A 27,218-nucleotide genomic window follows, 5' to 3' on the forward strand; every position below is an offset into this window, starting at 1 on the left:
TCAACTCGACACCGTCGAGGTTTTTTGGAGGCCGTTCATGGTGTTGTGGAGGTCGTTCGTGTTGCTGAGGAGTTCGTGACCGAGGCCATCATTGAAGACGAGCACGAAGTGTTCGTTGTGGTTTGTGGTCGTGTAGATTGAGCGTTTGAGGTTACTGATTGTTCGATCGTTTGTGCGCAACGGAGCTTGGAGGCGCTTCTACCATTATTAGTACGGTTGTTCCTTTTGTGCATTTGTGACTTTCATGCTGTAATCTCTGTTAATTGCATAACCGTTTATTTTGAAGTCGACTGTAAATGCATTGTTTATTCATGATTGTAATTTGGAATGATCTTGTTTTCGCTGCTCATGGAAATCTCAAATCCGATTTCCTTTACGTAGGCCTCCGCCTTGTCGGGGCCGAGAATCCTTGGTATGACGGGGGATCAGGGTCAAACCAAAAAATAAAATAGGTTTACTGGTTCGGGATGGGGTGTGGATAGGGAGAGTATCCCACCCCGTTTTGTTTATATATATATATATATATATTAACAAATTACCTATTAAATATAATTTTTTTAAAAAACCCTATACAATCTTTGTTTAGTGCTCACAGTAGCACAAAATTTTCAAAAATCTCTTCTTTTATTTTTCTGTATGTTTCCACTATTTCTTTATATATTGTTTTTATTTAATTTTCTGTTTTTATTTTTATTTTTGTATTTATTGTAGTAAGTATTTTACTTTTTTTTTAAAAAAAGTTGGGGATGGGTCCCTGTGAGGATCAATGGGAATCTCCATCCCCGTCCTAACATTAATTAGCGGGGACAGGGTAGGGATGAGGATGAAGCTCCCCATGGGGGACGGGGATGGGGAATTCCTCCCCAGCCACACCTCATTGCTAACTCTATTTGAGTATGATGTAGCTGTTGAGTTAAGTCGTCGAAATCACCGTTGTCGGTATGAAAATCTCCACCTCAGAGGCTGTGGAAGGTCTTTGCCTGATGTTCGCATGTCATCCCAGTCTCTACCACTGTCGGACACTGAAGACTCTACCTTTGTCCGATGGTTTGTACGCGTAGGAGAAGAAGAAGGAATCATGGTCGCCACCTTCGTCTGTTCGTACACCGTGCGATGTCGTTTGAAGCTCCAATCGTGGTCGCCGAATGGAAGGTGTGGTCAATAATGTTTGAGGAAGTTAATAAATGGTAGAGTAAGGAAAACGAAAAGACAGAGGAGAATAAGCTGAGAAGGCAAGACAGTCTTGGAATTCGTTGTCCCTATTCAATCAATTATGGTTTCAATTTATACACAATAGCCCTAGAATAATGAGGGCAAAATAATAAATATATATATATATATATTGGATATTACAGAAATGTCACTAGAAGATAGTGGTCTTTACGATCAATCAACCAATTCGGTTAGATAGGATTCCCAGTCGAATCACCTGCTGATTGTGTCCAACTGTGATGCCACTGTGGCATTGGCTTTGCTGACGTGGGCTTTTCCATTCTCCTCCTTAATATCCCCCCTCAAACGAGGTGGGAGTGCAACGACCCCGAGTTTGTGTCGAAGAGCAAAAAACTGAGTATGTGTGAGAGTTTTTGTAAGACAGTCAGCTACTTGATCAACTGAAGGGACATATCAAACATCCAAGAGTCCTTTGAGTACTTGATCTCGTACAAAATGGATATCAATCTCAATATGCTTCGTCCTAGTATGAAAAACAGGGTTGACGACCAAGGCACCAACACTTAAATTGTCACACCATAAGACTAGTTTAGCTGTACAATACTGATTTCTCTTAGCAGTTGTTGAAGCCAAATTATCTCAGCTGAGGCACGAGCAAGGGCTCTATATTCAGATTCGTACTTGATCGGGCCACTACTGACTGCTTTTTGACAGACCAAGACACAAGAGTGCTACCAAGGAAAATGCAATAAGTTGCTACTGACTTCCAGTCATCAACATTGGCAACCCAGTCAGCATCAAAGAACGTTGAGATGGACATATCTGAATTGGATTGAATGTATAGGCCAAAATGCTTGGTTCCATTGACATATCGGAGAAGGCATTTTACAGCATGCCAATGAGTATCGGTGGGACATTTTAGAAACGGACTGAGCTGGTTGACTATAAATGTTATGTCTGGCCTAGTGTTTGTTAGACTAGTGGTCCTCGACCAATCGACCAATTTCTTACCAATTCGGTTAGATAAGGTTCCCAGCCTAATCACTTGCTAACTGTATCCAGCTGTGACGCCACTGTGGCATTGGCTTTGCTGACGTGGGCTTTTCCATTCTCCTCCTTAATAGAGGAGCGGTCCATGTGTGTTAGGAGAAGAGAAGAATAAAAAAGTTTTCATTTTTATGGTTCTTTTAAGGAAAAATTAGACTTTTCACATGCTTATCTGTCCCAAAACTCGTTATTTTTAAAAACCATCTCAAAAATCTTTTCTCCCCCAAAATACTATTTTTGGAAATTTCCCTATCAACTTCTCCTTCAACAAATCCCGCATTCCTTTCAAGACTCTCTCTCCACTAACCAGGAATAGATCAAGTCACCAACCGGTGGGTGGGTTTCGTCGAGCCACTGCCTAGTTGCCCATTGTCGCAAATCGCTGCTACTACCAATGCAGGGTGGGTTTCTCTCTCTAACTCTTGATCCATCCTTCTCTAACTGCAATGTTGCCCAACCACCACTGTTGCCATTTTATCGTCCTGTCGACCTCTATTGTGTTTCCGCCACCACTAACATTGCCATTAGTCGATTTTTAATTTTTTTAGTAAGCTTTTTGGAGGGATTATGGGTTTTCTTGAGAATTCTTGTTTACTCGACTAAGAGTGTGTGTGGGATTGATTTTAGCATGGCCAAATTCATTTTTTCTCTAGCCAAAATCAGTTTTGCATAAAATATATGATGTTTGGCAACCTAAAAGTGATTTTAGAAAATCTAAAATCACTAAAAATTGATTTGTGAAGCATGAGCTGGCTAGTGATTGTGGAGAGTGATTAAACGGGAATCACCACTCTTATTTTATATAGTTTTTTAAATACAAAAAAATATCCCTTATTTAATAAGGAAACTCAACCCCAAAATAACATTTTCCTCCATCCTCCCTATTCTAGCAGCTCCGACGATTCTGTAGCTTTAATTTCCAATCAACGAGGGAAAATTTGTACGGATGATCCTTATTGAGGGGACGACTCGAAATTTAGCCTCACTTTAAAACATGCTCGAAATTTGGCCTTCTTCCTCTCATTTTATCACTCCCGCTCCCCGTTCTCTACTCTCGCTCCTCGCTCCTGTTCCTCTCTTCTTCGTTTTGTTCTTCATTAGACACACTTGCAACTTTTTTCTTCGAAAAAAACTGCATAACGAAAAATAAAGAGAGAAAAATGAAAAAAAGAGGGTGACACAAATAGAAATCGTTAGGGAATGAAAAGGGAAATTACCTAGACGGTAGTGTAAACGAAAGAAATTGTCAAAATAAAAAAAAGGGAAAAATGAAGAAAAGTAGGAAATCGAAAAAAGAAAAAAGAAAAAAGAAAAAGAAAAAGAAAAAGAAAAATGTTGTAAAAGAGAGGAGGAAGGAGGAAGGAGGAAGGAGGAAGAAGAACGAAAGATTAAAGTGGTAAATTCAACATCAACAAAAGTCAAATTTCATTTATTCACAAAAGTGAGACAAAATTTCGAATCAACCCTTACATAGGGTCATTCGTACAAATTTTCCATCAACGAGCTCCTCCATCCCTCCAACCAAATCGTCTAATTAGGTTAGAAATCGTCTAACACGTGCTGTTGTGTTTCTTCCGTCGCCGGAGAAGGAAGACCGTTACTACGCCACCAGAGGATCCACGACGACGGTGGTGGATGAGAACGGCCACGAGGAAAGAGGAAGCAGCTTTGTTTTACCAAAGCTGTTGATTGCTCCGTTTTAGCAGCTTCTGTCGTCTCTCTCCCTCTCGTGATTGCTCTCTTACCTTGCAGGTATTTATTGGTATTAATGTTGTGTATTGGTTTTGAGTTTTGAGTTTTCGTTTTCGTGTTTTCGTTTTCCTTTTCTAGTCTATTTTGTGATTTATTTTTATATTGTTTTTGGAATCTTGTGTTCTGCGTAAATAGCAAAAAATTGGAGTTGGGATGTTCGCTGAAACTCATTTGTGATTGCTGCCTAGAACCTATTCGATAAAATGCCTCTTTAAATTTGCTGATAATTTCGTTGTAGTTCACAATTCATTAAATTACAAAGCTATTCTTTGTAATTGGGTTCTTCCCATTTCTCTGAGATCTCTGTATTTGGATTCCTCTGTGCTATTTCATCAACAATTTCTTATATTTGGATTCCTCTCTGAGATCTCTGTATTTTGTCAATCTCCCACAGAAGAAGAACAAAAATCAACCTGTGAGAAATAAACAAACAAGAATGACATAAGCTTTTTCTGATTATTTCAGACAGAATGGGCCAAAAGAAGGAAAAGAAAAAACAGAAATTCAATTCCCAATCTGATAAAACACTTGCAGAACAGAATTTCAGAACATGAATTGATGCTAAACAGAAACAGAGTATTCAAAAGGGGGTTTCGATTTTCACCTGAAACATGGGGCAGAAAATTGAAAAGATTGTGATTCCGGAAGTGGGTTTATGGTGAAGAATTAATGGAAGAAGTTTTGGGAGTTTTTGTTTCTGAAGAATTTTAGTGAAGAATAATAGGGGGTTGATGTTTGAAAAAAATGGAGTTGTAGGTCGATTGCCATTTCTTATATTTGTACAATGTTTATCAGAGGGTGTTTAACTTTTTTAACTTCTCACTTTATGAGATGGAAAAAGCAATTGGTGTAATGTTGTCTACTCAAGTACCTTGCTCTGGCTATCTAGGCCTTATAAAGGTGAAAAATGTCATCTTCCTGATTTTCGTCGTGGGAGTCAACCAAGAGGTAAGAAAGAAATATTTAACCATAGATATTCATCTTTAAGATGTACAATTGAGAGGACATTTGGTGTTTGGAAAAATAGATGGTGAATGTTATGCCATATGGATAGTTTTCCTTTTGATAAACAAGTGAAGATTGTTGTTGCATCAATGGCACTTCATAATTTTATAAGAACTCATTCTACAACTGACTTTGAGTTCAAGCCTTTCGACGATGATAAAGATTTGCTCCCCTCAAGTGATGACGGAAACAAGTTGAGTGTTGTTGAAGAAGGTGAAATTTCTTGTCATGGAAGGGAGATGGAAGAGGAGCAGAAGAAAATTGCAAGACTTCTTATATCTTGTTAATTTTTTTGTTATATAGTTTGTGTTTCAATAGATAATATATAGTTTAAGTATTTTGTAATGCTACAAACATTTCTAGATTGCATGAGATATATGTTTTGAACTTTCTTTCGTTTTTATTATGTGCATTCTTTTACCTCACATATCAATCATAATTTAACAATAAAACAATTGAAAAATAAATTAATAAAATAGATATTTATTATAATTATTTTTAAAAATAAATTTCCAAATATAAAATATCCTTTTTAGTAATTTGATAATTTAAAAATCACTTCTAAAACCAAACATAATAATTCAAAATCACTTTTAAATATTTGAAAATCACTTTGAAAAGTTTGGAACCCAACATAAATTTGATTGTTTTAAAATCAATTTTACAAAATCAATTCTACCTAAATCTCTTTTTCTAAAATCAGTACTCCAATTATCACTCCCAAACATACCCCAAGTATTTGGCCGAAAACCCTTCTTCCCATAATGTTTGGAGTCCAGATTGGTGGTTCAAAGAAGTTTTGAAGGATGCTTAATACCATAATTCATCCCTACTTCTACTCATAAGAACCCATCTACCCATAATTCATTATCGGCTTGATCATGCTCGTTGGTTCCTATTGGCTTTTCTTCATCTCGATTGTCACTGTATTATGAATGACTGAATTGAATGATGCTTTGGTTTGGATGATGTTTCGCTCTGGGGATTTGCATTGGTTTGATGTTCCTTGGTTTGTAGTTTTGAAGGGGTTACATAGTAAATTTTTTTGAAGGGGTTACTCTATTTGGTTCATCTTGTACTTGGACTTTTACCGTAATCTTTGAATATTTCATTCATCAATGAAATGGTTTCTTATAAAAAAAATCATGTTTGATACCTAGTAGATTGAGACTTTTCTCCACTGATTGGATACCAAATAACCATTAGTTGGGGCAAGTCTCTGGAGGAGTTTGCTATACTGAGTGGCTGGGAGAGGTGATTTTAGGATGAGGTTAATTGTCCACCTAGATGATCATCACAGAACAGTTACCAAATAATCAATTTAGGTCCCACTAGTATAGTCATAATTCACGTTGCATAATGACTGCATACCCCAACCCCAGTAGTTGGATTACTTATTGAGTATTTTTAATGCTTAACCCTTACTTTAAAGAAGTTTTCAGGTAATAACCAGAACATACACAGTGCGACAAGGTGATCAATGGATAGTGCCACGAGACTAGAGATGTCATGTTCTGCACATGTTTTTTAATTTTTTTTTTTATTTTCAGAACTCTTTTAGAGGTCCTTTTTCAGGAAGTAGAGTTTTGTTTCTCATTTGAATGACTTGATTTATTATTTTCAAAGGGATCCTAAAATAAAATTATTTTGTTTTGTGAATAAAATTGTTAATGTTTTGTTTTTTTATTAATTATTATTTTTATAAATAAAGTATTCTTGTGGTTTCATTTTTAAATGTCATGCATGTGGTAATGACTCCAGATAGTGTTGTTAGCAAGCCGGGTTGTTACATTTGGGTAAGAAAATTGGGAGAAAACTTGTTACTTGAAATTGAATTGTTAAGGTCTTGTTTGGTAACCATTTGGTTTTTGAAATTAGGCCTATAAACATTGGTCTTGTTTGGTAACCATGTGGTTTTTGAAATTAGGCCTATAAACATTCTTACCACCTCTAAATTTCTTGCTTCGTTACATACTTTTTACTAGTGTTTTAAAAAACTAAGTCATATTTTGAAAACTAAACAAATAGTTTTTAAAAACTTATTTTTGTTTTTAGAATTTGGTTAAAAATTCAATTCTTGCATTTAAGAAAGATGCAGAATATGGTAAGGAATTGAGATGAAATAGACTTATCAAACCAAAAACCAAAAACAAAAAGGTTTCTAAACGAGGTTGAAATTGTTCTGTTGCTTTTTAACTGCTTTTCTTGGCTGCAAAAAGGACCTTGCTATTATACCTTTTAGCTATTCTTTTACTTATGTCATGTGTTCTAGCGGCTTTAATTTTAGCTTGTGTTCTTGCTGAGATGGCCCTATATACCCTATATTGTAACTTCTTTTGATATTTCAATATATTACTTTGTGTTTCTTTGTCTTTTGGTTTTCTTGTTAGGTGGTATCCTAGCAGAATGCTTCAATTTAAGCTATTGGGCTGAAGTTATATATTCACATCATTTATAAATTTGCTCTATTGCCAGAGGGAAAAAAGAGTTGATAGAATGGGATCGAAGAGGCGGAACAATAGTCTTCTAGATGAGGAAGAGTTGGGCCCAGACTTAAAGAGGCATAAATTACTCGGGGAGGTGTCACCTTCTTCTCCACCTGCCTCAGAGAACCCTCAGCTTCCTGGTTTTAACTATGGTGATGATGAAGAAGAAGAAGAATACAAATTTAAACAAAATGGAAGTAGATATGATGGAGATGAAGGGGATGACAATGATGATGAGGAAGATGATGAAGAACATGACGATGATGCAAATCATGTTAAGCGAAGTCGTGATGTTGAAGTTCGAAAAGATTGTCCTTATCTTGATACTGTAAACCGTCAGGTGCATTGCTTGTTTCTTATTTGTATTTTTGTTCTGCATTTTTGCATCTTAAGGTTATGCCATTTGTTATTGCGATGAGTTTGTTACCTTCTGCTAACTATTTAGTAAGTTTTCTTTACTTGTTAATTTATATCTGTTCATACTTTGTAGGTTTTGGATTTTGATTTTGAGAAGTTTTGCTCTGTCTCTCTGTCAAATCTAAATGTTTATGCCTGCCTGGTATGTGGTAAATACTATCAAGGGAGGGGGAAGAAGTCTCATGCTTACACTCATAGTCTTGAAGCTGGACACCATGTGTATATCAACCTTCGGACAGAGAAAGTTTACTGCCTTCCCGATGGATATGAGATTAATGACCCCTCATTAGATGATATTCGATATGTCCTGAATCCAAGGTTTGCTTATACTTGATCCATTATTTGGTTTGCATGTTATTAGAGCATGTTACAATAACATTACATCTGCTTGATGTTGAAGGGGAAATTATACTAGTGCCACCACAGCACCCCATAGAGAAAAATGTAAAACAAGAAAAATGAACAGAAAATAACAAAATCCGGAGTTCTAAGTTCAACACCTTTAAGCTATGATACTCATTGTAAAGGATTTTGGAAAATTTTCACCTTAGACCTTTAATGTTGTTGTTTGTTTGTTTGTTTGATTGATTGATTGTTTGTTTTGTTTTTTATAAAAGTAACAACTTTCATTGAGATAAAAATGAAAGAATACATGGGCATACAGAAAAGTAGCCCACAAAAAAGTATCCCAACTACAAGATGAAACTCCAACTATACAAAATAGAACCTATAGGATGGTTACAAAAGGTCTTCAAAATCGAAGTCTAGAGGGAAATATGAAATCGAACAAGGGACCACATTTCATTCCTTTCCAACCCCTTAAACACACAATTATTTCGTTTCCACCAAAGATCTCTCAATATTGCGAAAACCCCAACAAGCCATGAAAACCAACCATTCTCATGAAAGGGTGGATGGAGGAGGAACTCCCCAATCATATCTTCAAAACTCCCTATTCCATGCTAATGAAAAGCCAAAAGTCTAAGAGAACTCACAAACTCATCTCTCCTCAAAATGTGATCTAGGTTTTCTTCCGTCTTTCAACAGAGAATGCAGCGAAACGAACCAACTAACGAGGACATCTTCTTCACAATGCGATCCAAAGTGTAACTCTTCCAAGTTTCATGTAAAACCTGCCTGGAAAAGAACTTGCCTTTCCTAGGGATTTTAATCCTCCTAAGCGTGGAGAAGACTAACTCAACTATGGGGGTAGTGTTAATAAGCCTATGAAAGAAAGAGCTACTCGAAAATCCCTCCAAAAGGTCGGGACTCCACACCCTAAAGTCCTTCCTCTGTCTAAAAACAACTGCCTCAAGTAAGGACAAGAGCGAGGCCACATCCATCGCTTCTCGACAACAAGTGACGAAACCCAAATGAAAAAGAGATGGAACTTCTATGCCAAACAAACAAGTTCGACACAACACGATTTTTAGAAGAAGAGAGGTGAAAGTGACGCGGAAACATCAAGCAGAGGGGTCTATCCCCCATCCACTGGTTTTACCAAAAGTAAATATCCTTCCCCTCTCCCACCACACAATGAACCAGAAAAAGAAGGGATCTCTTTAGAAATATCATTCCAAAGTTTCCGATAAGTGTTTATTCACCCCCCTCCTCTTCAAGGCACCAACCTTTCAATGACCTCTCACTTCTCTAGGTTATGTGAGATCCTTTACCTTTCCCTCTTCCACCCCTTCCTAGAGAAAATTGTTCATCATCTTCTTGATGCTCTTACAAACTTTGATAGGAGATCTAAGAAGGGATAAGTAATAAATGGGGACACCACTCGACACCAAATGAATCAAAACAAGCCTCCTAGTTTTAGAGAAAAACCTTTTTTTCCAAGGATAATTAATAAATGGGGACACCACTGAACACCAAATGAATCAAAACAAGTCTCCTAGTTTTAGAGAAAAAGCCTTTTCTTATAAAGAAGCCGTCCTTTTCCTAACTTTGTCGACCGCCGGTTTCCAAAAAGTTAAGACCCTTTTTTTCTTTTTTTCTTTTTTTCTTTTTTTTAAAAAATCTTGCATGCTAATATAGAGTTCTGGTTGGAATTTGTGAGCAACTGGTCTAAGGAAAAGATTACTGAATGTTATCTGGCTTGGATCACCGGTCCTTTGAAAATCTATTTTAGTTCATTGCAACATAACTTAGTTCCATAGTAGAGTTGCACTTAATCTACTTGCTCATGTGTCATGATTTTTTTTATTTGTTTTTGTTTCCTTTCAAAAAAAAAAAAATCATGTGTTATGCTCTAGAACATTTTGGATTTTCATGCAACGATGTTTTGATTGGTCAATGGTCTTACCTACTGTTATTTGGTCTCTCATCAACATCATTTTCCTCCGGCATCCATTCAAGAAAGAAAAGGAAACCCTTTGACTTAGTTTCATCTGTGCTTTTTTTCATTTTTTTTGGCTCTTTTGGCTTGAAAGGGACTCCTAGTTCTAGGATATTGGCTCTCTCATGGTGTAAATTATCTTACCTTTTTGTTATTATGGCTTAAGCTCTCTATGGCTCATTGGAAGGGTTCTTTTGTAATTCATTGGATAGGATTTCCCTTTCGTAACTTCATTTAATCCATGAAACTTTTGTTCCCTATATATGTAAAAAAGAACTGCTCAAGGAGGGTAGGGGTAGAGGAAACCCCTCCCAAGGACATTAACACATCCAAAGAGAACTTTTATTTCCTATATATTATGTCGTCTTGTATTTCCTTTTATTAGTAGTTTTTCTATTGGGGTGTGATGAGGCCGCTGTGGGTTTGTCAACTTTGTTGAGATATCTGGGTGCGCTTGTTGATACCAATTTCTTCTAGTCTTCTGGTTTGCCTGCTTATTTATCTCTTTGTAATTCGAGCATTAGTCTATTTTATCAATGAAAAATGTTGTTTTTCTTTTTTTAAAAGAAGAGCCTTCCAATTTCATATAATCATGGAGAGCTTTTGATATAGTAACAAAAAACAGCGGTCTACACTCCACCAAGAAGCCAAATTCTGTATGCTACACAAGCATTTTTCTTTCTTTCTTTTCAAATTGACCAAAAAGTAGCTTTCACCGTGGACTGCCTAAGAATTCTAGCTCTATTCCTTAACCCTAGGTCCCTATCCAATGGATTACAAAAGGGAAATCCTATCCAATGGATTACAAAAAGGAAATCCTATCCAATGGATTACAAAAAAACCCTTTGAAGAATAGATTTCACTGCCGACTGCCAAAGAAAAATATGGTCTCTTTTGTAACTGTTATGGTCATTATAAGAGTCTAAGAGTTAGAAACCATCTAAATCAGCTCCATATTTTTCTTGCTATGACTTTGTACATTTTATTTATTCATTTATATTTTTGTATTTCACACAGAAACATACCATTGACATAAGGAGAAGTATATAATAGTATCTAACTCCTTAGAAGATCGCAAATTATAGAAGGGATTCAAGTACGAAACACCTTTTCCCTACTCCAATTAATCTTCCCTTCAAGAAGAAAGCGAAGTCTCTTTGACAAAATCTTATAAAAAGCATTCTTTGGTACATTTGGATAGAAAAAAAAATCATTATATTTTTGTTCGCGTAGAAAGGAATTTATATTAAACTCATACTTCATTGATTATATCATTTTTTGTTATTGCCTCCTGGTGTAGGACCGTCAATTTGTTTTGTCATTGTCCTTTGTCTGATTTTTGTGTTGATTGGTGGAGGGCATAGTTTCAAGTGTAATTTCCCTTTTTCTGGGTGGAGGCTTTCCTCGCCATCTTTTGTATATTTCAGCATCTTAATAAAATTTTGTTTCGGAAAACATATTTCCACCTTGCTCCATATCGTTTTTTTAATGGAAAAAAGTCTTTCATTGAAATAATGAAATGAGTCTAATGCTCAAAGGAAAAAAGGTAACAAAACATAAAACTAACAAGAAACTATATATATATATATTGGATAAGATACGATATCATTGATTGAATGAAATATCCAAAGATAACAATGGAACAACCGGGCCCCAATCAATGGGTATAATTTTTTTTTTTTTTTTTTTGATTGAATGAAATATCCAAAGATAACAATGGAACAACCGGGCCCCAATCAATGGGTATAATTTTTTTTTTTTTTTTTTCAATTAGCAATGAGAAAGGAAAAGCTACGACTATGAAAGCTGGAATATCAACACCAATAGAAAGCTGAATGAATACTGCTGTCAATAATGTCCTTTGTCATTCTATATTTTCCTTGGAAGATTCTTGAATTCCTTTCGTACCAAATCTTCCACAAAACAGCACCGATAATGCTCAACCATAAACCCCCCTTTGATGCTTTGTAAGGGTGGTATCATATCAGCAAACAAAGCCAGCTTTGTATATCATGAGGGAGAACAATTGACCAGTTAAAGGCCTCAAGAATCTCGAACCATATCTCTCTAGAGAAAGGACAGTAAAAAAAACAAAAACATGTACAGGTACACTGTTCTTTTGGCCGAGGCAGCACCATGATGGAGAGAGGTTGATCCAAGGGCTGCACTTTTGAAGCCTATCCATTGTATCAAGACAGGAGTGAGTCACTTCCCAAAGGAGGAATTTCACTCTTTTCGGACAGGGGCATCTCCAAACGGACTTGAATAAATTGTCGGTTTGAGATAGCATGTTAGTGGGGAGATGAGTGTATAATAATTTGGTGGAGAAACCTTTAGGCTGTAGCTTCCATGACCATGCATCTTCATTCATAAGGGGTAGATTAGGGAGGAGATGGGTGAATCCAGCCCATTCAAGAATTTCATCATCCTTTTAAGAGTCTTCTAAAGTTCATCCTCCATATGCATTGATCAAAATTCCCGACTTCCTTCACAAAAGCATCTTTAGTGCAGTCAAATGAAAGAGCTTGGAAAGATCTGTTTGAGAAGGGATTCACGGAAACAAATGTCATGCCAGAATGATGTAGAAGAGGCATGCTATATTGAATATTTTCATATATAAGGTCCTTTTGCTGCAGAATGTATTTCCAAGGGCTTCTAGATGATGAAGTTCTTCCAGCTGATGCCTTGTGATCAAATTGATGTGAACCATATTTTGCATTAATAAATTTACGCCAAAGAGCTTCCTTTTCTAGGTGAAAACGCCAAAGCCATTTGGCAAGGAGGGCTTTGTTGTGCTGATTGATGTCTATGATTCCCGACCCTCCATCTTCCAAAGGTTTCTTGAGGCAGTCCCATCTCAAAAGGTGAGTTATGTTTCTATCCCAATGGCCAGACCATAAAAAACTTCTATACAAGTGCTCAATGCCATCAATGATTTTTGTGGAGGCACGAAAGAGGATGAATAATAAATGGGCTGATTGGATAGAGTGGCAACAAGAAACTAAAACTTAGTTGGTACAAAAAGAGTAATACAAGACTAATCCAAAATTTAACTAATAAAAGAAGAGGATATAAATGCATTCTAATTTAAACAAAGGTGTTGAATTGACAAAAAGTTTCGAAAGAGAGCTTCATGAAGAAGCCTTGCTCGTACCTCCCCATCTTGATTTTCTCTTTCAAGTTTTTCTATTTCTCCACAAGCTTAAAACTGGCTCTCTTTTTAAGCTATCCCTCTCCCAGGCCTTACCCATGGAGTGATCCTGAAGCAAGAGTTTTGGAATTTGAAAGGTATTTGACCATGTAGTATACCGGTGAATCCAACAAAAAATGGAGTGAGGTCTGATATCATTCATCTTCTTCATAGCTTTGGAGTCTTGGAGCATATCCATCCATTCTCTACTTACCAAGAAGCAGTCAAATAAGATCGTATTGCCTCCTCACTTATATTAGACCAAATGTAGTATCCATTACTGAAGGGAAGATGTACCAGAAAGTGCATCTTGTGCTTCTCTTTGTTCTTCTAAGGTCCATCTCGTGGGATGTAGGGGTGGACACTCAAACTGCAAAAACTGAACCGTTTTCAAAAATCAAATAGAATGTAATCGAAAATTCAATAAAACCAAAAAATGTAGTTTGGTGCAATTTAAAGAAATTTTGGAACCAAATATTTAGTTTGGTTTAGTTTCAATTTCAAAACGAATTTAAAACCGAACCAAACAATTTTTAATATATACATACATGCATTGCATACATACATACATACATATATATATATATGTATAATTAGTTTAAAGTTTAGGCCTTTAGTGTTAGTTTTCTCTCCTTTGCCGCGGCCTAACTCTTAGTATCTCCATCTTGATTCAACATCGCATCTCCTCTCAATCTCTCCCTTTTGACTCGACATCACATCTCCCTCTATCCCTTTAATTCTACTCACATTTCCATACATCTTCAATTCCAGGGGCTCTGTGAGAGATTGATAGAAGGAAATCAATCTCTCTCACAGAGCCCTAGTGGGCTTAGATTGTCTTTTGATTACAAATCGGTTTTTTGGAAAAATAGGTTTAGGTTGTAGACTTTTAAGGTCATTCTTCTTAAAGGGAAAATAACTTTTTTTTTTTTTTTTACAAGCAAAACCAAATTTGACTTTTGACTCGACATCACATCTCCCTCTATCCCTTCAATTCTACTCACATCTCCATACATCTTCAGTTCTGGGGGCTCTGTGAAAGAGATTGATAGAAGGAAATCAATCTCTTAGAGAGCCCTAGTGGGCTTAGATTGTCTTTTGATTACAAATTGGTATTTTGAAAAAATAGGTGTAGGTTATAGACTTTTAAGGTCATTCTTCTTAAAGGGAAAATAACTCTTTTTTTTTTTTTTTAACAAGCAAAACCAAATTTCAAATCGAACCGAACCGAACCGTATATTTGTGGTTTGATTTGATATGATAAATCAGTTCGGTTTTGCATATATTTTTTAAAAAAATTTCGGTTCGATTCGGTTTGATCACCAAACTGAACCGAACCGAACCATTTTTGCCTCTAGTGGAATGAAAACTCTTTCCCCTTTGTTTTTGCCCTATGCATTTTATTATTGATCAGCTGATGTTTTATTCTATAACCCATTATTTTGAATGCGATTTGAACTGATGGATGTACCACAAACATTGACAGCTGCGCTATTTAAATTTTGTTTTCACTCATCATCTTTGGTAAATAAGGATGTAAAACATCATCATGAGTCATCAAATCATGAAATCCCCTATCCCAAATTTGGGAAGTATATGAGAGATTTAGGGATGTTCCAAGCTGTTGAAACCATATTCAGTGTATTTGTGCAACATTAAAGTTAAAATCAAAATAGGAGGAGCAAAATGAGAGAAGGTGCAATGATTGACATGATTGGGGGAGTGAGGGTGTATTTGTTGTTGTACAGTGTCGGGGGGTATGTGCTCTTTTTTTAGTCATGTAGCTAAGGCTTTTAGGTAGGAGGTTCTCCCAACTCTCTCGAATTGGATGGTGAGGCATGTTTGGCTTATCATTGTTTGTAATCGTTTATAATATCTAGAAGTATCAGTAGAATAGTGTTCTCCCAATACGTTCTCTATTTTCTAGTGCTTTTGTGTTTGGTTTGTTGTTGGTTATTGCTAGGGAGAAATTCCTGGCAAATTGATATCAGAGTATTACATCCTAGGGAGATTAGGGAAAAATGGCTCAATGGAAGATATAGGAAAGCTTGGGTGGAAATGATTATGATATCAAGGAGATAAAGAAAATGTTGAAAGAATTAGTATGTAGTATCGCTAGACTAACTGTGAATGTCTTAGATAGTTTCGTCTTGAACAAAGGGTAGAAGAAACACAAAATGCAGTAGCATCTCTAATGTTAGGAGATTGTGAGCAATAGATGTTGAAAGAGCCCTTTATATAGATAGAGTGCAATGCTTTGGATCAACTTGCGAGAAAGATGGTTTCGCTAGTTGATGTGGTTTGTTGTATTCTTTGGAGATGTAAGTTTGTGAGATCAATTTGGAATCTTTTCTTCCAAACGTTTGGCTTTTCATTGGCTTGACACATGGATACTAGAGATATGATGGGGGAGTTCCTCCTACATTCGCCTTTTCATGATAAGAGCTAGTTCTTGTGGCTTGCTAGGGCATCTGTTGTTTTGTGGGATCTTTGGATTGAATAGAATAACAGCGTGTTTAAAGGGTCGGAGAGGGACCTGAGTGAGGTTTGGTCCCTCGTTAAGTTTCATATTTCTTTTTGGGCTTCGATTTTCAAGATCTTTTGTAAATTGTCTTAGACACTACTTTGTATAGTTGGATCCTCTTTCTTTAATGAGGTCCCCTTTTGCGGTCGAGGATAATGCCTTGTCTTTCATTTTCTTTTTACCAATGAAAGTTGTTTTCATTAAAAAAAAAAAAAGAAAAAGAAAAGAAAAAAAAAACTTCCTCCATTTGGAGCAAGTCTTGAAAAGAAAATGAAAACAATCAATGGAGGACGAAGTGACTACCATGACTGTGATGATGGTGAATCCTCTAGCAGAGGAAGGATTTGATAAGAAACACTGTAGGTTTAAGAAGGTTGAGATGCTAGTGTTTTTTAGGAGTAGATTTGGACTCGTGGTTGTTGTGCATTGCATGGTATTTTGACATTCATAAATTATTTGATATGGAAAAGTTGATGGTGGTCGTCGTATGCTTCGAGGGAAAAGTGATAAGTGGTATTGGGGGCTGTGAGCGAAGAACCTTCTCGGGGTGGATGAAGTTAAAAGACTTAGATTTTTTGAGAGATTTTAGCTATTGCAGGAGGGGAGTTAGTGTGTGAGGTTACTCGTCGTGAAGTGGCTGATCTAATACCTACTCGCAATTATGACTTTACCAAAAGAAATGGGGCGGGGGGCTTTTTTGCATTGCAACTTGCAACGAGGAGTATTTGATCGACGAGCATTGTGTCAAGCCCCTGTCCTGTTCACAATGATTCTAACAAGAAGATAGATATAGATGATGGGAAAAGAGTGTTTATATTGATATTAATTCATCAAAAGCTCATAAACACCAGCACAAAAACTTAGACATTTAGAGAAATATGAACTTCAATGACAACATAAAGAAAACAAAACAAAAAGAGCAAAAAGAACTAACAACCCAGCACAATTCAAGAGAGCTGGGAATTCTCTCCTTAAGGGCTCTCTAGCTCTTATTTATCTTCAGAAAATGGCATGCCTTCAGGTGACCTCAAATTGTCTTTTTATAGGCCTTTGCAAGGTTCTCCTAACCGTTTTCATCCTCCACTAATTCCCCCATATTAGAATTATTCCCTGCCAGTTCGGTTGTAACTAATTCCTTCAGCATATTTCCCTTTTTACCCTTTCTTTTATAGGTGTAGACAATTGGGGGTTTTACAATACCATCTCTCTCGAAATGCACCTTGTCCTCAAGGTGGAAATTAAGAAATTGTTGCTTCATCAACGAGACCACTTCCCAGGTAGCTTCACTCTCCGGAAGCCCTTTCCATTTAACCAACCATTCTTGAGATGCTATCTCCCCATTCCAACGGACCCCTAAAAACAACTTTGGTTGGACTTGCCGTTCGAATTCTTTCGAGAGTATTGGTGGCATGTGTTGCACTTGTTGAGCTTGTCCAAGTTTCTTCTTGAGTTGAGATACATCAAATACATTGTGAATTGATGAATCTAATGGAAGATCCAATTTATACGCCACTTCTCCAATCTTCTCCAACACTCGATATGGCCCATAGAATTTAGGTGATAGCTTTTCACTTTTCCTTCGTGCTAATGAGCGTTGGCGGTATGACCTTAGTTTTAGGTAGACTTCTTCCCCTACTTCAAGTTGTAGTTCTCGTTGATGTAGATCAACATGTTTCTTCATATGATTATGTGCTAGCACCAAGTTTTCTTTGAGGGCATTCAAAGCTAAATCTCTATCCTTCAACTATTGCTCTACTGAATCATTCATCGTTTTTCGGTCACCATACGATATCAGAGGAGGAGGTGGTCTTCCATATACCGCTTGATAAGGAGTCGTCCTTATTGAGATGTGAAAGGTCGTATTATACCACAATTCAGCCCAAGCTAGCCATTTGTTCCATCGTGTGGGTTGTTCATTGCAGAAACACCTTAGATACGTTTCCAAACACTTATTGACTCTCTCGGTTTGCCAATGCATTTGGGGGTGAAAGGCGGTGTTTTTTTTCAATTGTGTTCCCATGGTAGTGAACATCTCCCTCCAAAAGTTACTCAAAAAGATCTTATCCCGACAGTAGTTATTGACTTTGGAATGCCATGATGCTTGACAACCTCCTGCAAGAATGCTTCAGCCACTTGCTTGGCAGTAAACGGATGTTTGAGGTGGATAAAATGCCCATACTTACTTAATCGATCAACCACCACCAAAATTGTATTATAGCCCCATGCTTTAGGTAATCCTTCGATGAAATCCATGGTCCATTCTTCAATAATGAGTTTAGGAATTGGTAAAGGGTGTAGCAAACCAGCTGGAGACAGAGAGTCTGTCTTATTCATCTGGAAGGGTGTAGTAGACCAGCTGGAGATAGAGAGTGTCTTATTCCTCTGGCAAACTTCACATTTCTCCACATATTTATGCATATCTGACTTCATTTCCGGCCAATACAATTCCCCGTTCATCCTTTTGTATGTTCTTAAAAATCTGGAATGCCCCCTAGTACTGAATCATGGAAAGTGTGTAGCAAAACTGGTATCAAGGAAGATTTTCGTGAAAGGACCAGCCTACCTTTATATAATAGCCGACTATTCTTCCATTGATATTTTGGCTTTGCCTCAGGGTCAACTTTCAATAGCTTTATTAGTTGTTGGAGTTCCTCATCCTCCTCTACCTCTTTGAGAATGATATCTATGTCTACTATGGTTGGTGTGCTCATCATATAGGCTTCAGCTGATGGAGGAATACGGGACAGTGGGTCAGCTGCTTTATTTTGTAATCTTGGTTGATATAATATCTCAAAATCTTATTCGAGGAGCTTGGTCAACATCTTTGGAACTAAGGCTGCACTTCCCATTGCTCGATCAAGAATTTGAGAGCTTTCTGGTCCGAAATGATCGTGAACTTCCCTCCCAAAAGATAATGCCTCCATTTCTGCACAGCCAACACTATTGCCATCCGTTCTTTTTCATAAATGGGCTTACTTTGCACCCTGGAGGATAATTTTTGGCTGAAGTATGCTATTGGTTCGTTGTTTTGAGAAAGCACCGCTCCCAGCCCAAAGCCTGAGGCATTTGTCTCAATAACAAATGGCTTAGAAAAATCCAACAATGCTAACACTGGGCAAGTCATCATCCTTTGTCTTAATTCATCAAAAGCTCGGGAGGCCTCATCATTCCATTTGAATCTGTTCTTCTGCAAGAGCTTGGTTAGAGGGGCTGCAATATTGCTATATCCTCTTACAAACCATCGATAGTAGCCGGTGAGTCGCATTTGTTGGTTTAGGCCATTCCAGCACAACTCTTATCTTGTCACCATCGACTTCTACTCCTTGTTGGGAGATTCAATGGCCCAAGTACTGGATCCTTGGCTGGTAGAAAATACACTTCTTGTGGTTGGCATACAACTGATTGTCCTTGAGGATATTAAAAACCACTCTGAGATGGGTCTCATGAGAGGAAATGTCTGGGCTATACACAAGAATATCATAAAAAAACACAAGGATAAATCTTCGAAGAAAAGGCCTAAAAACCTGATTCATCAGTAGATTGGAACGTGGTTGGAGCGTTAGTCAATCCGAATGGCATCACCAAGAATTCATAATGTCCCTGGTGGGTTCGAAAGGCTGTCTTTTCTACATCCTCTTCCCTCATCCGAATTTGATGGTACCCTGATTTTAGGTCTAGCTTTGAAAACACAGTTGCTCCATGTAACTCGTTTAGTACTTCTTCTATGACCGGGATTGGAAATTTGTCCGCAATCGTTGCTTGGTTTAACTTCCAATGATCGACACAAATGGCACCCCCTGTCCTTTTCAACTAGCAAAACAGGGCTGGAATAGGGGCTTCTACTCGGTTGGATGATCCCTGCTTGTAGCATTTCACTTACCAGCTTCTCTATTTCCTCTTTTTGTGCGTGCCCATATTTATAGGGTCGAACATTGATAGGCTTCTGCCCTTCCATGGTTAGTATTCGGTGATCAATGGCTCGTTTTGGAGGTAAGGTCGAGGGGGTGTTTGAGACTTCTCTGCTTTGCTCCAATAATGCTTGAATCATCACGGGTAATTCCTCGCTCTGTTTTCCTTCCTCTTTGCTACTCGGTTGTTCCTCCTCGATCTCAAGGTGCTAGAACTCGATGAGGAATCCCACATCTTCCTCCTCCCATATTTTGGACAGTACTTTGAAAGAGACCTCTTCTTTAGTGAGGGATGGATCTCCCCGAAGCACCACCTGAGAATCACCTGACCAAAAACTGACCAAAAAGACATGATTAGTGAAGGCCAGTGAATATCCATAAACCCCGTGGTGCAAAGCCAAGGCACCCATAAACCTTGTCCATCTGACCCAACTCGATCGCCAAGAAGTCCGCTCTGACTACCAGCCCTGGCAACTTCATCTCAATGTTCTTACAGACTCCCTTACCTTGAATAGACGACCCATTTCCGATCACTACTCCAAACCGAGTCCCCTGTTTCAAAGGTAGTTTAAACTTTCTTACCGGGTCTTGGTGAATGAAGTTGTGGGTGGCTCTTGAGTCGATCAGCACAGTGACCACTTGATAAAAAATGATACCCTTCAGCTTCATGGTTCCCTTGGCTGAAAAACCAAGCACTAATTTCAGAGCAAGCTCCGCATTCGCAATGGTTTCCAACTGATTTAACTCTGATTTTTCTTCTTCCCTGGTCTCCTCTCGATCAGGATCTTCTTCTTCATTGGCTATGAACAACATCAATTGCCTATTCTCCTTCATTTTGCATTGATGTCTTGGGGAGTATTTCTCGTTACAACGAAAACAAAGACCCTTATCCAACCTTTCTTGAAATCTTGAGTCAGATAGCTTCTTTAGAGGGGGGGTCTTTCTTTGTGGGAATGCTTTTCACCGGTAAGGACACCTACTTCGTTACAGAGGAGTCGCTTATTTTCATTAAACCCTTTTCCGCTGTGTTAGGCTCTTTTTTTCCGCTTTGGGCCTCTCTCTTGCTGGGCCCAATTACCCCTAGATCCGTCAATGCTATTTTCAGGGCCAAGTTGCGATCGTTTACCGACTGTGCTTCACGCATACATTCGTCTAGTGTTTGGGGATTTCTACTGATCACTTCTGCTTGTAGGGCTGGTTCGAGTCCGTTCATAAACGAATCCTTCAACACATTTTCTGGAAACTCCAGTAGGGGTGTTGAGTAGGTAACAAATTTCTTCACATAATCAGCATAAGTGCCATCTTGCTTGATTTTCAGTAGACGGGCGCCCAGACTTCCTTCTCGGGGCTCTGTAGTGTTCGAACAGACGCTTCTTCAGCTCTTCCCAGGTGGTGATCGTCTTTTGGTTGTTACTCCATCTGAACCAATCCACTTCAACGGGAGCAAAACTCACCACAGCAACCTTTCACCTTCTCCGTGTCAGACAACTCATGAATCTCAAAATAATGCTCTGCACGATATACCCAGGACTCCGGGTTTTCTCCAGTAAACAGGGGATCGTTTGTACTTACCTTTGTCATTGTTGCTCGCTCCCACGGATTGAGAAGACTTGGCTTCCTCAACTTTTCCCTTCGACTTGAGATTGCTTCCTTCGACAACCACAGATTCTTCCTTCTTCCTCGAGGTATTGTTTTCCCTAACTTCTTCAGCCAACTTCTCGATATTCTTGCATAATCCCATCACGATTTCCTTCATTCCCGCGATCTCCTCGCTTTTCTCCATTCTTTCTTCCAATAGCTTTTGAGTCATGGCTCTTGTCTGCTCCAGGGTTGTTTGGGCTCTGATACCAATTTGTCAAGTCCCTGTCCTGTTCACAACGATTCTAACAAGAAGACAGATACAGATGATGGGAAAAGAGTGCTTATATTGATATTAATTCATCAAAAGCTCATAAACACCAACACAAGAACTTGGACATTTAGAGAAATATGAACTTCAATGACAACATAAAGAAAACAGAACAAAAAGAGCAAAAAGAACTAACAACTCAGCACAATTCAAGAGAGCTGGGAATTCTCTCTATAGCATTCAGGTGACCTCAAGTTGTCTTTTTATAGGCCTTCGCAATGTTCTAACCATTTTCATCCTCCACTAATTCCCCCATACCAGAATTATTCCCTGCCAATTCGGTTGTAACCAATTCCTTCAGCATATTTCCCTTTTTACCCTTTCTTTTATAGGTGTAGACAATTGGGGGTTTTACACGTTGTAAGCTACAAGAGATAGGGAGAAGTCGAGTTGGATAGAGAGGAATACTACATTGGATGGTCTCAAGAGGTTGGGGAATTGGTGGATTTGATGCTGAAATCGATGTTGGGATTTGTGAGTCCGAGTATGATCAAACTCAGACGAAAAGTGGGAGACCAGAAAGTTTTAGTACTAATTGACTGCAAGAAAACCCATAATTTTATATTCATCACCTTGGTTGAAAACTTGAACCTTATGCTGTCAGAAACAACAAATTGTGGGTTCATGGATAATGGGGCAACAATAAGGGGACATGAAGCATGATTACCAGAGATGATGGTAGAAGAGGATCTCCTTCCACTTGATTTAGGAGGGATTGATATGATTGGCCCTGGGATTTTTGTGTTTTGGCATGATCAAGCTCAAAGTAAAAGTAGGAGACCATGAGGTTCTAGAACAGATTAGTTGCAGGGCAACCCATAATTTCATGTCCATTTCATTGGTTGAAATGTTTTTTCTTCAATGAAAAACATTTCAATGATTAATGAAATAGGGGGAACCCATAAGCCAAAAGGCAATTACAAGAACCATTTCAAATTGGATACTAAATAAGATTAGTTGACATGTTGAACCTTCCACAATGAGAGACAACAGATTATGGGGTCATCATGGGTAATGTGGTAGCAATAAGGGGGCGTGGAGTATGTGAGAGGGTGGTGCTATGTTTACTCAAGATGACTGTAGAAGGTTTCCTCCTGTTTTTTTAGGAGGGCTTGATGTGATCTTAGGAATGTAATTGCTGCACAAAATCGGTCACACAGAGGTCAACTGGGCACTTAGGGAAGACGACGTGGTTTTATGACAATCATGTGGATGTTTAAGGGTGGCTTGACCTTGACCTACAAGAAGATGTCCCTGAAAATGATGACTCAAAGCTGGACAGAAAACGATCAATGTTTTTTAGTGAAATTGCAGGAATCTACTGTGAGGGTAATGGAAGAGAGGAACTCGGAAATGATCTCTATCTAGACTTAATAGAGTTGCTGAATGAATTTGAGTATGCTTTTGAATTGCCACTAGAGTTACCACCAAAGAGGGAAGTGGGTCATTGTATTAAGCTGATTGAAGATCATCCACCCATCATTGCCAGGCCATACTGTTGAGGGAGTGAGGGTGCATTTATTGCCTTACAGTTGGGGGATCGTTATTTTGGGTTATGGGTATGCTTGATTTTTTTGTGAATTGTGTAGCTAAGGATTTTCTAGCTCCCTCAAATTGGATGGTGAGGTCTGCTTTGTTGTTTGGTTATATCCGGCTTATAATTGTTTCTCTTGGTAATTTCCAGAAGTATCAATTGTATAGTGCCTATCTGTTCATTCTCTGTTTTCTGGTGCTTTTATGTTTGGGTTTTCTGCAGGTTATTGTTAGGGAGAGACTTCTAACAAAGAGATGTTGTAGAATTATCTAGAGGACTGTAGTAGTCTATAGTCCACCTTGAATATATATTCCAGTTTTAGAGAAAAATTAAGTGTATATAAATGTAAGACCCCTAATTAGGGAAAGAATAGGATTATTAGTAGAATATTAGTATAGTTATTGGAAGTGGGTATATTAATAATTAAATAGTAAGTTTGTTAGGGCTTTTAGTATAAATAGAGGTAGTGGGCTGAGAGGAGAGGGTGAAAAATTTTGTGGGATTTCCTTAATTAGGAATTTGGGAGAATCTAGCCCTCTCGAAAGGCTAGTGGTTACCTTGTTACTTGTTCTTATGATATTATAACACATTTCCAATATCTTTCCATATAATTATATATTTCAGTGTACTTGAGTATTTTCTTGTTAGTTGGTATCCTAACAATAAAAAGTATAATCCCTACTCGTCTAAGATATTAGACTTGAAAATTAGAATTAGGTTTTCAGAAAACTGAAGGCTTGTTTAAATGAGACTAATTATTAAAACATGTTGTCAAACTTGAGCAGAATATGTAACATAAAGGACTATAAATGAGAGAATATAATAAAATTATTGTGTTTGGCTATGAATAAATATGATACCTTCTTTAATGAAATGTGCTTTAACGATCGTTTTGGCTTTGCTTGCAGGTTTGCCAAAGAGCAGGTAGAGCAGCTTGACAAGAACAAGCAATGGTCTAGGGCACTCGATGGTTCTGATTACCTCCCTGGAATGGTAATTTTATTTTTTATTGTATTTGGGTTGTCTTATCTGTTAGATTTGCAAAAAGGCCTAAATTTGATCATGGAACCAGGTGGGGCTTAACAACATTAAAGAAACTGATTTTGTAAATGTGACAATCCAGTCCTTAATGAGGGTTACACCACTCAGGAACTTCTTCCTAATACCCGAGAACTATCAGCACTGCAGATCTCCACTTGTTCACCGGTTTGGTGAACTCACACGTAAGATTTGGCATGCAAGAAACTTCAAAGGACAGGTTTGGCTTTATTGTTCATTGACATTCTTTCTCGGCTGTGTTAAGTTTTTGTTTTTTAGATTAAAAGATTTTGAGTCTTTAAGAATTTATAGGTAAGCCCGCATGAATTCCTGCAAGCAGTTATGAAGGCTAGTAAAAAACGCTTTCGAATAGGTGCACAGTCAGATCCTGTTGAATTTATGTCATGGTTTCTTAACACACTTCATTCAGAACTGCGAATTACAAAGAAAAGTAGCAGTATAATCTACGAGTGTTTCCAGGTTCTCTTCAGTTTCCTAAAGTGATATTCTGAATTATGTTCTGTTGGGCTAGTTAACTGCAACTTATATTATATATTTATATTTTGAATAGGGGGAATTGGAGGTTGTCAAAGAGATTCACTCAAAAGCTCTTGCTGAGAAGAAAGAAAATGGTGACGATCAGGATGCTGGAACTGAAGATAGCAGTGTGGTTATGGAAACTTCAAGAATGCCATTCTTAATGCTTGGATTGGATCTACCACCGCCACCTCTTTTCAAAGATGTTATGGAGAAAAATATAATACCACAGGTAGGTGTAGTTTTGTTGCTAGTGTCTCCTGCGCAGGAAGATTCCATTCAACCACTAGTTTCCATTGTCTTTTGAAAGTTTTCATTTGGTGCTTAATTCAATATTGGATAGTTATTTGATTTTGAGATTACTCAAGACATCGTATGCCACGACTTTCTCTCTTCTCTTTTTCCCTCTTTATCACCAGACTTCCAAATCATCCATCCATTTTCCCCGTTGACCATCCAGTCCTGTTCACCATGTGTTTGCTTCTCATCCAATCCGTGTGATCATCATTGAGGGGGGAAACCTTCTCTATCCAAGTTGACTCTAGATCTACAGCTATGGAGTCTGCATAACCGAAGCTGCTAGGGATAGGTCCTTCTCCACGTCCATTCACATGAGTTATCTATGATGGTTCATCAAATGCCTGAAGTGGTTGTTGTGTGCATCTCTAAACCAGAAGTTCTTCAAAGAAACAAGAGTTAGATAAAATCTTTGGTTAGAGAAACTTTCCAGATAAAAGGGTTACTCTGTAGGTTAAGCCTTGCTATAATGGAGGGGAAACACGGTACTCATTCCAATAGCAGAACAAAGAAAAGGATGGAATGATTTTGTAAACCTCATTACTATCTACCACTCTTATTCCAAAGAGGTTGTAATGATAACCACCTCTCCTGTTTCAAGCGGAATTTGTTTGTTTCTTGTGCTTGACTTTTTGCTATTTGGTAAAAATGGTTGAGAATTTGAGGCTGGCATGGGTTGGAGGTAATCGTTGTCAGAGGAATCCAAAATTGTTGGTTGTTTCGGTAGCTGCTGTTAGTTGGGAGAATTGAAGAGGGAAAGGCTTGAAAACTTTTTAAAATATGAGAAGTTATTTTCTTCTTTTCCCCCCTTATAAATGTTGGATATTATTGATTTTGAAGCTTCTTCTAATCTTCATACCTTTTAGTTTTGCTAACTTTTATAAAAACATTAATGAAAACTAGGCAGGCTTTTCTAATTTCCCTGGTCCTTCTGCGTTGTGGCCCCCAACTTGTCTCACATTTCAACTCTGTTAGTAGGAAGGTTTCTCTTAATTAAGAGTTGTGTTCAATCAGAGTATATCTATGACTTAATTTTCTGAATGTTCGTTTATTTCTTTCCTAGGTTCCACTCTTCAACATTTTGAAAAAATTTGACGGTGAAACTATCACAGAAGTTGTACGGCCACGTATAGCAAGGATGCGCTACCGAGTTACTCGACTGCCTCAGTATTTAATTCTTCATATGCGGCGATTTACAAAGAACAACTTTTTTGTGGAAAAGAATCCCACATTAGGTAGTTACTCGTGTTACATTTGTAGAAATATTACTACTGCGTAATGAAAACCTTCTTAATGTGCAATCTTCAGGTAATTTAATAATTTTAACATTTTGGTCTCAGTGAACTTTCCCGTCAAGAATTTAGAATTGAAGGATTATATCCCCTTGCCAACACCTAAAGATAATGAAAAATTGTGTTCAAAGTACGATTTGATTGCAAATATTGTTCATGATGGGAAACCCAATGAAGGGTACTACAGGGTATTTGTACAGAGGAAGTCAGAAGAATTATGGTAATTTTCTTTCCCTTTGTTGTAAATGGTACCTTATGATCTATAATTTGTCTGATCCATTGCAATCTATCGTCGATATTACAGGTACGAGATGCAGGATCTTCATGTCTCAGAAACACTTCCTCAAATGGTTGCTCTCTCTGAGGCTTATATGCAGATATATGAACGACAGCAATAGATAGGAAGTTCAATATCTACATCTAATTAGCGAATTAGTTTTGTTAATTTCCCTCTAGAAAATATGTACCTGTACTTAAACAGGAGATGAGAGTAGATAAAGCTTTGAAATCCGTGATATAATGGAAGCTTCCTACTACTAATCTCTTTGTTTAATTGTAGAATCAATTGTCACATTGAACATACCTTGGAAACTTGAACTGAAAAGGTCTAGACTGTTTTTAGCTACACTCTCCTTTCAGAAAAGTAGGTGAAATTTTGTTGCCTAAACTACTTTTCAGTTTCTGTAACATAATGATAATATTAGGGCTGTAATTTTCATCATTCTAAATTTTTCCATGCAATGGGATAACTTTTCTGTGTTCAGAGTA

The 27,218-nt window shown here is 37.7% G+C and overlaps 1 protein-coding gene across 4 annotated transcripts; it reads left to right on the plus strand.

The window, feature by feature from the left end:
• Positions 1-3,609: 3,609 nt before the first annotated feature.
• LOC120082914 (U4/U6.U5 tri-snRNP-associated protein 2-like) lies at positions 3,610-27,218 on the plus strand. 4 transcript variants are annotated; one of them, XM_039038326.1, is made up of 11 exons: positions 3,610-3,972; positions 4,367-4,920; positions 7,453-7,803; positions 7,954-8,198; positions 24,195-24,279; positions 24,359-24,544; positions 24,637-24,804; positions 24,896-25,093; positions 26,222-26,393; positions 26,499-26,670; positions 26,755-27,218. In XM_039038326.1, the coding sequence occupies exons 2-11, from the start codon at positions 4,804-4,806 to the stop codon at positions 26,846-26,848; spliced, it is 1,788 nt and encodes a 595-aa protein (XP_038894254.1). In that variant the 5' UTR covers positions 3,610-3,972; positions 4,367-4,803; the 3' UTR covers positions 26,849-27,218. The 4 variants fall into 4 exon arrangements, with proteins under 4 accessions (XP_038894254.1, XP_038894255.1, XP_038894257.1 ...); XM_039038327.1 differs by having other exon boundaries at positions 4,438-4,920; XM_039038329.1 differs by lacking the exon at positions 4,367-4,920 and having other exon boundaries at positions 3,613-3,972; positions 7,368-7,803.

The sequence above is a fragment of the Benincasa hispida genome, chromosome 8 (genome assembly GCF_009727055.1).
Source record: "Benincasa hispida cultivar B227 chromosome 8, ASM972705v1, whole genome shotgun sequence".
NCBI lineage: Eukaryota > Viridiplantae > Streptophyta > Magnoliopsida > Cucurbitales > Cucurbitaceae > Benincasa > Benincasa hispida.